Raw genomic sequence first — 14,193 nt, 5'->3', positions numbered from 1 at the left:
CACAACTGTAAAGAATAAAATGTGGAAGTGAAACTAGCCAACGGCTGCCATCGTACATTGTCTGGTGGGAAGGCAGCTTAATTGCAAAGCCACTCAAGTTTCTGGGGTAAGATATGATCACTTTCTGTTGTGATCAAACTGAACTGTTTCCATAGCAACATAAAAGTGTCACCCTGTGGGTATTTATATTTTGAACTGGGTAAAAGTAGTTTTCGTAAAAGTTTTTTTTTTTTTTTTTTTTTTTTTTATATTGTCTGACTATTTCAATCTATTACACAGAGTGGGTTGCTATAAACTGTACTTAATTTAAATAAATACGAGTTTATCAGTTTATAGCATTGGTGGCTGTCTTAGGTGCTGCCTAACAAACCCCACCTATTGAAGTGTCCATTTAAAAGAATATTTGTAGGACTGATGTCTTTATATACATGGATATAAAATACCTCTGATATTGGTTAATAAGTGTGGTGTGGTATAGCCCCCAAGGCTGGTCTGCCCCCTTGAATTAGTGCCCAGACTACAGTTTAACCCTCCATATTCTGTATAATATTTTATGACTTTTCCTAAGTTCGGGTCATGAACTTATACACAGAAAACAGAACCTTTGAGATGTTTTTTTTTTTCTATTTTTAAAAACAGGTCATGTATACAAATAAGATGTTTCAGGTCACTGTGACCCCAGGCATTTATCTATGTAGATTTGTCTGCAGGAAAAAAACAAACTTCTTTAATTTGTTATTTTATTATTATTATATTTGTATTATTATTTCTGAAAATGGCTGCACCTGTCTGGAGATATTTATAAACAAAAAAACAAACAATATATATCTACAAGGCAGAGCCTAATTTTCTCTGTCAGTATTGCAACAGCGTCTCACTGGTAAAGACATTCCAAAATGAGGAGCTCCCAGGTTGGCAGTCAAAGACGTTTGATCACAGCTCCTGGACTAAAAGAGCATAAAAGAGTAAAACCTTTGCAAATAAAAACATTTAATCAATCTAAGGCTGTTTAAATTAGTTTGAAATTGCATCCGGTCAATATGACCCAAAACGTAACAGATGTACCTAATTTAAGTGCTTTTTTGCACACTTTTTGTATTAACCAAAAGCTTGCACACCCAGCTTTGCCTTAGTGAAATCTTTCTCTTACTCTCTCTCTCTGGGCGAAGCAATCGCCTTCACTGAACCACACCCTTCCTCCAAACAAAGGATGTTGCTTCCCTTTTATACATGTTCCCATTCCTAATTATGTAACCAGGGAATGCCCACAGTCTACATTATACATTTAACCCCATCCCTGCCAAACTTAAACAACAAAACATACATTACTTACAAATAGATATATACAGTTAAAATTAAAATATAAAAAGTCTAATAGTTAAGCTAAAGTAAAGAAGGTTTTTCGACAAAGATGAAAAGTAGCACTAACCTAAACTAGATAGCTGAAGCATAGCATACTGTAGTAGATTACACAACATCTGTTTTTAGTTACTCATTTGTCATTATTGGTCCTTGCCCTCGCCCAGATGTAGCTGCTATATTTCTTTAGGAATAACTGAGTATATATGACAATATAGTATTCCCTCCCTGGTGACAGTACATTTTATTAATAGAGATTAGCACAAAATGGGTGTTTACAACTGCTTCTAGATTCAGTCATGCCCAGGATCAATGGAAAAACGAAAAAGACTTGTTGCATCACACTTTTAACAAAACATAGATTTAATTATTCATTTATTTAAAGATATTTTTTACTAGGTCTGTTTTGACAAATTATATAATATTTTATATCGATGTAAATATACAAGACTGAATAAGGCCCACTGTTTTTATTGAGTCCTGTCCTGCAATGTATTTTTTTTTAAGTGTTTATCAGAACTTTATCTGCATGCATCGAATATCCCTTGAAATTATTTTAACAAACTGGATTTTAACAATTTGTTTGTTTTGTTATTATGTTTTCATACTTTCTTAGTCAGTAGTGTTGCTCCTGAGGGCCATGGTATATACCAGTTGTATTTCTAAGAACATTTAATTTATCAAAGAATGTGTTTAAAAGAAGACAAAGGCTGTATATTTTCCAGTCCTGAGTTATGAGTTTCAGGGTATACTATTCCAGATGTAGTTGACTTCTTTGGTGTCAGGTGTAAGAGGTGGTTTCTTGGCAAGGTTCATAATCGATTTGATGTCTAAGTTTGTTTAAAGCATTTACATTCGGGGCTTCCCACCACGTTATTGCATTAACATGAAATAATAAACAAGGTATTTGCTTCAGGTTGGTTTAGATCACATATTTCCACCTGCTCAGCATATCAATTAATAACACATCTTTAATGGTTTCATTAGTTTTAAGAGCAGGTACATGACCTTTTTTCTACCAAAAATCTGTTTTATTCAGACAGAAAACTTGAGATAAAGCTACGGCCAAAAGTTTTGCATCACCCTATAAAGTCGAATGAAGCCTGCTGAATAACGTTACATTAACATATTGAATTACATACCTCTTTGTAGTTTTCAAAAAACTGACACAAATGTAAAAAGACATTCCTTCCATAGCATGGTGGAAAAATGTTCGAGATGATACCATACATTTTGAAAAAAGTGATGTATTGCAGCAGAGGGAAAAAAGAAAGCTGCAAAAATACAAGGTCAAAGGCAATACATTATTACGCAAACAAAATTGCTTAACATGAAACTATAGGATATTTATTAATTGCTTATACTGTTTTAAGAGGGACTGCTGTTTTAGAAAGTATTTCCTATATGGATTAAAGCTAATGTAAGAAATGTACTTCCATTTCCTACAGCATGCAGGTCCCCCATGCAATTTTACAGGAAGCTAGCGTATTACCGTATATATGACTACAAGCTCCAGTTTGCATAACTTGTTTGCAGGTATGCTGTTACTACTTGCACTTCCTAGTTTGTTTCACCTAAAGAGTAAAATTGTCCTCACCCCTTTGTCTCCTTCCTTGTCACTAACCAGACAGCTGCTTTCCTGACCTACTTATGATATGATGGGACTCTGGAGACACAGCTCAGGTCAAGGGGAACCTAGGGGATTAAAGCTTGTCAGACACGAGAGTCAGGCATGTCAAGTGAGAGCTACATTCGACGTGGCATGCTACAAAATCACCTTCACAAAGAAAATACATGTACAGCATTACATTTGTTCAAAACTGCCTGTTGAAACCCTTCCAGGAAGTGCAGCAATAAAAGGGTATTTGGGAGTTATACCCTTTTATGTGTGACAATGGCTAAACCATATGGGTCTTTCTCATACTTTTAAACTATTTTTATGGGTTTCCTTTATTATGCTGTAATTAATAATACTTTATGATTAGTAAAATTGGGTGGCAGCTCAGCAGATAAGGGTGGAGTGGATTCATTTTTTTGTGGGTTGAAGGTATTAATCATTCATTCATACCATTCTGATTCAGCAGGGAGCCTCCCTAATCAGATGACTGACTGCAAAATGTGACAGAAAGCAAGTCATGTTTAACCCTAAGGTGAAGATAGATAAACTAGACAGTCATGGATTCAGAACCCATCAACCATCTTTGTTTATAATATTTGTTTTTATATTTGTTATTTTGGTTTTTTTTCTTAATTCAAATAAAGTGGTAACTTTTTAATTTAAGTGACACATTTTTTTTTTACTTTACTGTCTGCTAACAACTGTTAACAATTTTTTGTTTTCATGTTAGTAAGCTAGTTGTTAACAGTTCCATACAGACGAGTTATGATTGCCCAGAACTGGCACTGATGAGCATTTTGGTCTGTGCGAATTACCTATACCGTCACACAGCCGTCATAGTTATGCAGTCTCTGAACTACCTCGCAAGGCAGTTCAGAGACACTAGTGAAGCGCCTCCACTCCTGTGTGAAAGGCTATACAGGTGTTACAGGCTAATCCTCACCCCAGTTGAGTTCTGTCCGGGGCTAATCCTCACCCTGTCAGGCCAATTCTCACCCCAGTCTCTGTACATAGCATAATCTTTTACATTGTGCAATAACTAATCTAAGCTAATCAGCAGTAGGACATATATTTGTGAATGTACTGTAAAAGATTCAGGAAAAAAGACTGATGTAGACAAAATAAGCAGTGTTTATTGAACAATAATAGTGTGAACAATAACAGAACAAAAATGTTTCATGCACTACAAACCAATAATTTTGTTTAGCGCAAGCCTGGACAACATACACACACACACACACACACACACACATATATATACATAATATATCTCTGCCACTGCCACGGGCGGCGACAAGGTTTTTGATATACTATAAACAGCAATGTTTTAAATAATAAAGATAACAACTTTTTTTATTCTAAATGAAATATGGAGTGGATCACTTTCCATATAAAAATAAGTTTATGATGAGTGTGGACCTCAGTTTAAAAAACTTGTATAAAATTAGCTGTACATGAATTACATTACATATTCCATGCAAAGACTGACACATCCAAGAAGACTGGAAGTTTTTTGATACAGAGGATATAAAAGGGGTATCATATTCCAATAGAAATACGCAATAAAAAAATGTAATACTGTCCAGATATTTATATTAAATGTACTATTATTTATTAAAATATAATAATTTAAAAGTAACTATAAATAAAACAAATGACACACACACACAAATACAAAGGTGAATCTCACTCCGTGACTAATATTAAGGATAATAAGTCAATTAAATTAAAATAATAAAAATAATAAATCTTAACTGCATTAATGTAACAAAAAAGGTTAACTCACACTAAGGACACATACCCGCTTGTCTTTCTGATTGCTAAAATCTAAAAAAAACTTCACAGCCCTGGGGGTGAAAATTGACCTGATTGGATGAGGATTATCCAAGGACAGACGGGGTGAAATTTAGTCTGGGTGAGAATTAATAGCCTGTAACACCTGCACTCAAGCGCTATAGTGGGCGTGGATTGAGTCAATATCCCACGTGACTATATACCGGACATGTTGGGTATTTGTGTCGTTAGAGTGACGATTCTAGGAGTGGAAGCTGTAACAGATAATCCAGTTAATTCTTGAGAACGAAGAGGAAGCTCAAAGCGAGCAACAGACACATCATGCTGTTAATAACTTGTGTGTGTTGCTCGTTTTGAGTTATATAAACAACGTGTCTGTATTATTTGTAGCTGTTGACAGTATATGCATTAGGTAGAACTTTTTTTTTTGATGGTCGACAAGCCTACAACTGCAGTTAGTGTCCGTCTGCTGAATGAAAATTATATTAATAATGCGGCCCACTTAAATATGTGTATTTAAATTTTTCACATATATACATCTATATTATTAACAGCGAGGACAAAGCGAGCATAGGGAAGTAGTTTATCGACGTTGTTCTGCTTATTTATTTGTTTGTTTCGTTGCCGTTGCCATGAAAACGGTCTGTTGAGTGACAGGTTTAAAAATTCTACTCGCCTTTGGCTGTGTGTTGGGATTATGACGGTATTATACCTGCTTAGATTACGTAATTTCGTGCTGTGTGAATGGTATTTTAAAGGATTTTTAAAAAACGTATCTGTGTGGGAAATAAGTTTTAGGCTAAAGAATGGCCAAATAAAGTTGTTGATCTAAGTAGGCACTTACTGTTAGATGTAATTTCATAATTGTAGAAATAGCACCAATTGTGGGTTACAGTAGGCAATCTGCTTTTCCTTCCTTAACATTCACTACAAGTACAATTTGAATATTGTAGTTGTTATAGCTACTGTTATGGTCAATTTTCACTTTTTTTAGGTGCTTCAGGAGTTTAGCAGATTCAGATAAGCAGTATCACAAAACTTGGCACAATTGGCACCTTTCAGCAGCTGGCCAATCAGTGCCTCATCCCATATCTTTTCGTGCTTTACATGCATAATAGGCGCATGGGCTTACAGTCGGGGTATGGTCTTATACTTAGATATAGGCTGGTTTCCATGAAGAATGTATTTTATCCTGAGTGTTAGTGACCTCACGACTGAAAATTAGTGATAAACAAGTGTGGCCTAATATGTATATGCTGTAGGTATGACAATTGAATAACATGGTGACCTATGATATTACAATTGATAAAGTACCATATTGAAGTCCTGTAGGTGAATTTCTAATAGATGTGAACCCTTTTTAATATCTAACAGTCCTACATACAAGCATATGTACTTAACTATGTGCACACATGATATGCATACATCAAATGATGCATCTAATTGCATGTTTATATAGTTATAAAAGCAAGCCCCAAAAGCTTTCCTTCGCACCTGAAATTACATACAAAGGTTCCTATCAGATAATCAGTAGAACAGCTTTATTTGTTGGTGTTAGGGCCTACACTGTACCAGGTGTTTAACCCTCAGTTTGAAGAGGTTTTCAAAAGGTTAAAGTGTCTGTAAAGTTCAAACTGCTCTTTCCTTCACTTTAGTTAGCAGGTGACACAACTGAATTTCTGTTCTTCTTCCACTGCAGCATATGCTAAACCACACAGCATGCAGTTATTTCTGTCTGAAGTCTAGATATATGATTATTTGTATTTTATAAAAGGTCACTTTTTAATTTAATGCTAGTGAAAGGTAAATTACAAAGGCACTGTGAGCACTGTGGGTAGTCATCACAATTTAAATTATTGGATTAATGGCTGCTTTGTTAGCTGGCTGTATGACTTCAGCTAAATCGCTGCATGTTATTTTTTTACCCCTACATAGAACAGGTGTCAAACCTGAAATAAAGTAGATCGTAACTCACTACTGTATATGCAAACAAAAAGACAGAAAGAATGAACATTTTAATGTGTGGGTGCATGAATACATAGCATACTAAACAAGCATCTGCATTGTAACCTTCAAGAAACCTTTGTGGTTTCCATCCTCCCCTCAGAAAGCACCTAAACTCATCTTCAGACTTGCTTGATAAGATCTGGTTTGAATTTCTTTGCCAGTCACATGAAATACACACTACAAGAGACATGCTAGTGCAGTGGAAAGTTTCAAAAGTTCCATGTCTGACTAGTGCTGCACTACAGTAAAGCCCCATCTCTACACCCATGGGACTTGAGTTCAAAAGGAAAAGGAACTCCCAAACACAGCCATAGCTTAGAGTAAAAAATGAAAATACTGCATGTTGTTAACACAATATGCACAAGTTCATTATATATTTTGATATTGGGTATGTGCACTAGAGCAAAGCATAAAGTATGACTCGATTGGAGGTTCCCAAGTGGCTCACCTGGTAAAATTACAGCCACATGGTGTGCAGGGTAAGTCATACAGCACAGGTTCGTGTCCTGGCTGTATGGATTCCGAAGGGAGTATTGCATTGGCTCTGGCACTCTCTGGGTTAGGGAGGCAAAACTGACAGGACACCTCCAGGGCTGGTCTTTACCTCCAGAGGCTGGTGGCTCGATGGCATCCGCTCTCGAGTTCCCTGGTGTAGAAAAGGAAGCGAGCTTGGTCGTGGGATCGGCGCACACCCACTGAACCTTTAGATCTTCTGAGCTGCGTTGGGAATTGTTTGGTGAGGAGAAAAAAATATTGGACATTCCAAACTGGGGACATTTCAGGCCTAGTTGTCTAAATTCATAAGAAAATTCATCATTTGCAGTAGAACTTTTATCCATCAATTGGGAAGCTTCAGTCGAGGGCACTACCATATGGTAGAGCATTTTAAGAAAAGAAAGCAGAAGAAAAGCAACATTTTATTGAAAAATGAATCTGTATTTTAAAGATTGCATTATTTTCAAATAGTAAAAGCAATGAACTAAAAGCTCTTTAACAGAAGAAAAGGGACATCATTTAAAATCTTGGTTTCATTTACATGTTTTCAAGAGATGTCTGTAATAAAAAAAAAAATAGTTTTTTCTTAATTTCTCTGAGCTGTTTATATTTAAAATTCTAATTCAAAACTGCCACTTGTTTACAGTTTTCTGCGTTCCTCTGACGTCAACATAAACCATAGGGACTTCCTTTGTCTTGTGGTTTATACTGAAGCCTGAATGAACTTGCCTCTGTTCTAGTCATACCCCTGCGTATAAATATAAGGTAGTGCCAGGGTGAGCAGTGAAACACAAAAGAACAGCAGAGTAAGAAGAACTAACCTGTGAACTTATTGTACCTTCATAGATACAAGGATGCCCAAGCTGTATTTCTCTAAGATTTTGTTCAGCCAGCTGAAGGATGATAACTCCAAAAACAGTGAGAAAAAGAAACCAAAAAATGTGTAAGTATTATAATGGTATGATTTAAATGTATGGTGTTAAACAGGCTATTTGTGCTATACTTTCAGGTTGTGTTAAGGATGAAAGATTGCAACTGTGTAAATGTGTTTTAAAAAAGGATGCCTTGTGAAATGCAAAACAATCTCAATATTACATGTACTTATGGAAAAAAAAAAGTTTTAAAAAATGATGTCAGCAGTAGTTGAGCAATATTTATAGCTGGCCAGGGGATAAGCAGAATGGGGATCATAAAGGAATTATTAATATAAATACACTAAATCTGATCCTTAAGAGTGAGATCTTAATGTTTCAAAACTGAAAGTCTCTAAATTGAAAGGGACTGCTCTTAATGGTGTCTTTACGTGAAGTTAGTCATTACAAAAGAGTTTGCTTAAAATTAGTGAGAAGGGTCACAAGGCTATATGAGCAAGCTGATGTTCAAACTGATGAAAATGTCTATGCATTTCTTATAAACACTGGCCAAGGAGAATCACAGACTCGCTTTCCCAATCAATGGACCTAAATTAACCTAATCTGAATATGATAACGGCTGCATACTAGTCAGACATGCTTCCTTCTGCAATATGTTAGGCTTAAAGGGTTAAAGTTTACAGTTGACCCCAACATGGTAATGTACATTATTCACATACTGTGGACATTAGGATTGGTATTAAACGCAAGCCGTATTGATATTTTTATACATTTGAATAAAACTGCTAAAAGAAAAATACGGTGCACTGTACTAAACATTTCCCCTTTCCTCTTCTGCAGCGGAAAGGATCAGAAAGGTTGTTTCCAGTCTAATGTGGTGAACTCAGATAGTTCACTTGCAAAGCCTTCCAAGTGAGTATATACTATTTCTTACAAACAAGTAACATCATCTACGCTACCACACTAGCTATATAACATATGCATTCACAAAAGCCAATTAGGATATGACTCAGACTTGTATCTAGGTTACCTTTACTTAAGTCTACTCTATATAAGGACAACATTTCAGTGAAGTTTTATTTTCACCACTGATAGATAAAAAAAACTGTTTTCATAGAAAGGAGAGCAGTATTTACTTAAGTCAAACCTGTATTTTCTATTGTCAATCACACAATTTTTTATCAGGCAATTCGAAATGTAACAGAAGTGTAAGAATGATGCTGTAAATTCCGAGATCATTTCCCAGCACTGATTACCCCTATCAACAAAAAGTCAACTTTGTTATGTATTTGATTTGAGTCATTAGAGTTAACATTAAATGTAGTCTTGGGGGTTAATTGTTCTTCTGCAGTTGATTTTCATTTCCAACAGGTGGTGCACTATAAGTGAGAAATATGGTGTTGATGTGGGTTTCACAAGTTTTTTGCTGTTGTTATGTGGATGTGTGTGTGACATTAAATATATATATAAAACTTATAATCTGAATGTATTTTCTTTTGTAGATCCTGCAACGAAAAACAGACTCTTCCTCAGTCTTTGGAAAAACTGCTTGCAGATAAATGTAAGCAGTGAACTTATTGTTTTTAATAATTTGTGTTCATTACACACTTTCTGGATGCTAACAAGTAGCAGGGATAGAAATATAATAACATATAAACAAAAAGAAAAACAATTAGAAATATGAATGATCGTTGTTTTATAATGTGACTGTATCATATTGTGACAGTTCAGGAAATTGTGTTAAGGAATGGGCTGATAATAGAGTTAACTGATCATTCTGGGGGCTGTAGGATTTCAGGTCAGTTACCTGGGGCTGGAGGGAGGTCCTGGGGTAGGTACATAATTTAATACCGCAATGACAAGATATTAACAAAATATATGCCTTTTTTAGGTGGTCTTGCTGCATTCAGAGCGTTCCTACGGTCAGAGTTCAGTGAGGAGAACATTGAGTTCTGGATGGCCTGTGAGGACTACAAGAAGGACACATCTTCAGCGAATCTGTCATCCAAAGCTAAAGAGATTTATGAAGAATTTGTTCAGTCACAGGCTCGAAAGGAGGTTAGCATGCTCATTCTAAACAGTGACTAATTGCCTTAATTTGAGAAACAGAAGGAATGTAAAACCATATTTTGGTAAAGTAAAATATAGCATTGAGATTGATGTATTTAAAGTGGCTTAAGTCACAACAGTGTGTATATGTAGTAGTATACTGACAATGTAGCTACTATTGTGTAATTACAGTGCAAATAATGCAATTTAAAAGTGCTGTATAAAAATTAGTACAAGGCAATACGTGGTCTTTTTTATACAGCTGTCTGAGCTAGATCTGATAAGCTAAACTCACTCTTTAAGAGCATAACTCTTAGCATAATTGCTGACCAATCTGTACCCTTTTTTATGAGCAATGAGGCGCTCACATTTATAAGAGAGGAAATGTGATAATCACGGTGATTGATTTCTGGGAAATCTCAGAAGTGAATGAACGACTGAGCATTCTTAGTGTTAAGAAAAAGTTGAACATGAAATAATGAACTAATTCTATAAAAAAAAATATATATTGCATCGACTGGTAACACAACATTGTAATGACACTTGTGTAGTTACTTGTACTATAAGTGTTACCTGTTATTACCAGTATGTTTTATTACAGTGTAACAACAATGTAACTGATACCAGTATAATTACTCATTATCAGAAAAACTCCAAAATGTCTGTATCCTAGTGTCATTTATTTTACCTAAAACTAGAGGTCAAATAAGAATATGTTTTTATTTGCAGATCAACATTGACCATCACACCAGAGAGTCTATTAAAAGGGCCATTCAAGAGCCCAGTCTTTCCTGCTTTGATGAAGCCCAGAAGCAAGTTTACAGTCTAATGGAAAAGGACTCCTGTTCCAGGTTCCTGAAATCTGAAATATATCTAAATCATGCGAATACCACAAAGACGTGATTATGGTGGATGAGACGAAACCTACAAAGGGCATGGAAATCCAGATCTAAAGCTTCTGTCATCCTCGGTCACTCACACAAGAGTGGGCTGGCTGAGGGTTATAAATAAGAGAACACCTTATGTAGAATGGACTCTCCCAAAGGCAGACAGAGACAACTGAAAGACATTACTAATTCCTTACTTCTTAATATCATGCTAAAAGAACAAATGCATTACGTGTGAGAAGTTGTGTGATAATGGAGACTCGTACAGCTGAGTTTGTGTAGGAATGTATGAAGAGTGTTGTATTAACTGTGAAGAGACTGTTCCAAGAATTAGATGTAGGAGGTTATCTGTACCAGTTATGAGAAGACTGGGCAGCTCTTTTTGCCATATTGCAATTTGTATCATTTTTTGTGAAACCAAAATGAAGCTACAGCTTTTAATGTTAACAGGACATAAAAACTCCCAAATGTTTTGTTACCAGAGTCAGTCAGTAAGAAGTGTTTGATTAATGTGAAATGTGCTAAGGAACTGAAGTAAATAAGCTTACATGTTTATTTTTATTATCAAGTCAGATCCAAAGTAAATATTTGCAAACGTTATACTGATGTGTTGTGTTGTTTTCTTGTCTTAATCAATACTGGCTGATGTACAATATTTGATGTTACAAAACATAAGCTATGTAACTTGTTGATTTAAAAAGTTGTTCTAATTAAAATCACTCAAGTGTTATAAATAGCTTGCAGGCTTGTTATCTTCATGCATGGCAGTCTGTTTATAACATTTGTACCATAGCCAAAAAGTTAATTAAAAAAGGCGGTCCATAAATTATTTCCAAAATTAAATGTTTTTCACTGTTCTGGTTGATAAAGAACATAAGAACATAAGAAAAGTGTGAGAGTGATAAAAGGCCATTCTACCCATCAAGGCTTGTCCCTTGTTAGCACAATCTAATCTTTTTTTAAATGTTCCCAGTGTTTTAGCTCCTATTACTTCACCTGGTAGGCTATTCATTTCTAATTCTGTAAAAAAAAAGTGTTTCCTACCTTCTGTCCTAAACTTACTTTTACTCAGCTACCACTTATGTCCTCTTGATCTTCTCTCTGTGTCAAATTGAATTGTGATAATGAGTAGAACCCTTTATTTTCTGTTATCCAGAGCTAGGAAATAAAAAGGTGGTAACAAACAAAAACACAAGGACACGGCACATTCGCCAAAACAAAAGAGATAAACAAAATGGACTATCACTAAACAAAACACAGTGAGCTCTTTAACGATTATTATTTTATTATTTATTCTGTTTACCTCCGTCTCCAATACCGTTCTCCACTCACCGAACACACAACCCCGAGCATGTGAAAACATGTTGCTTTTATGCAGCTGTACCGAGACTCGACCTCTAATCAATCATTCAATTGGAGTCAACTGCATGTGAATTAATAAAGTGCAATTCCCCGTGCTCACGTATTACATTTTACTTGCACTTGAAGTACTGTGCAATCCTCGTGCCTAAATACAAATATACATTTTAAACACTCGTTTTACACAGACCTGTTTATATCCCGTGTACCAATGACTATACACCAACATTTAACACACTACATGCAACATAGAACAGAAAATGCACACAAGGGCTGTCACTTTGTCACATATACCCCCCCCCCCCCCCCCCCGAGTAAAGCACACATGGCCTCAATGGCCACCTCCCCCTTTAAAATCGCCAAAGTCTCGCTCAAAGTCCTGGGCCAAGAACAGGGACTTTAAGGGGTTGATGGGCGGCAACGTTGCCAATAGCCAGGCCGCTGCTGGCCATGCTGTCAGCAGACATGCTGACAGTGGGACAAATCTCTCCTCCCGCTGTACCACTGGCAGCGGAAATGCTGCCAATGGTGCGGCTGTCAGCAGACGTGCTGACAGCTCCCAGGCTGACTCCTTCAGCCGGGGCAAGTCCAGCAGCGGAAAAGCTGCTGGGATTGGTGGTCTCCAGACCTCCCCCAAGATCTCCGGCAGCGAAACTGCTGCGGGGGAAGGTGGTCTCCTGACCTCTCCCCCCTTTATTGCTGGCAGCTCCCTCTGGGGGGACTCCAGACCCCAGAACTCCTGCAGCAAAATTGTTGCAGAGAAGGGTGGTCTCCTGACCTCTCCCCCCTTTTTCATAGCCGGCAGCTCCCTCTAGTGGGGCTCTGGCCACACTGACTCCTGCGGCCAAGCAGAGCTGACTGCAACCCCTGGCGAAGCAGTTCCAGCGACCCCAGGCGATGAGGAGTGGAAAGCAGCCCCAGGCGATGCGGAGCGACTGGCAACCCCAGGCGATGTGGAGCGACTGGCAACCCCAGGCGATGCCAGGCAGGCATCCTTGGGCGAAGAGTGGCCGGCATCCTTGCTGTTCCTGCTCTAGTCTGCGTCTAGGGTGCACTGGTAATCCCGGTTTGACACCACGTGCCACAAAGACGTCCGGAGTGGGTGGCGTCAGACCAGAGCCAGGAAATAAAACAACAAGAGAGAGGTGGAGTTTGGTGGAGCTGAGCGAATGGCTTTGCTCAGCGTTTAATGAGTGAACAGAACAGATAGAAAATAAATGGTGGTAACAAAACAAAAACACAAAGACACGGCACATTCGCCTAAACAAAAGAGATAAACAAAATGTACTATCACTAAACAAAACACAGTGAGCTTCTTTAACGATTATTATTTTATTATTTATTCTCATTACCTCCGTCTCCAATCCCGTTCTCCACTCACCGAACACACAACCACGAGTATGTGAAAACATGTTGCTTTTATGCAGCTGTACCGAGACTCGACCTCTAATCAATCATTCAATTGGAGTCAACTGCATGTGAATTAATAAAGTGCAATTCCCCGTGCTCACATATTACATTTTATTTGCACATGAAGTGCTGTGCAATCCTCGTGCCTAAATACAAATATACATTTTAAACACTCGTGTTACACAGACCTGTTTATATCCCGTGTACCAATCACTATGCACCAACATTTGACACACCACACGCAACATATAACAGAAAATACACACAGGGGCAGGCACTTTGTCACACAGTGCCAACAATCAACAAGTTAGCACGACTGTGGTAGACGACCTTGACTTTCGTT

The 14,193-nt window shown here is 37.2% G+C and overlaps 1 protein-coding gene across 1 annotated transcript; it reads left to right on the top strand.

The window, feature by feature from the left end:
- Positions 1 to 8,024: 8,024 nt before the first annotated feature.
- Positions 8,025 to 11,681, top strand: LOC121327400 (regulator of G-protein signaling 21-like). Its single transcript, XM_041271443.1, has 5 exons — positions 8,025 to 8,216; positions 8,986 to 9,057; positions 9,648 to 9,706; positions 10,037 to 10,203; positions 10,924 to 11,681. The coding sequence occupies exons 1-5, from the start codon at positions 8,128 to 8,130 to the stop codon at positions 11,095 to 11,097; spliced, it is 561 nt and encodes a 186-aa protein (XP_041127377.1). The 5' UTR covers positions 8,025 to 8,127; the 3' UTR covers positions 11,098 to 11,681.
- The last annotated feature ends 2,512 nt before the right edge of the window (positions 11,682 to 14,193 follow it).

The sequence above is a fragment of the Polyodon spathula genome, chromosome 14 (genome assembly GCF_017654505.1).
Source record: "Polyodon spathula isolate WHYD16114869_AA chromosome 14, ASM1765450v1, whole genome shotgun sequence".
NCBI classification, from domain to species: Eukaryota; Metazoa; Chordata; class Actinopteri; order Acipenseriformes; family Polyodontidae; genus Polyodon; species Polyodon spathula.
This window is presented reverse-complemented; position numbering and strand designations above follow the sequence as displayed.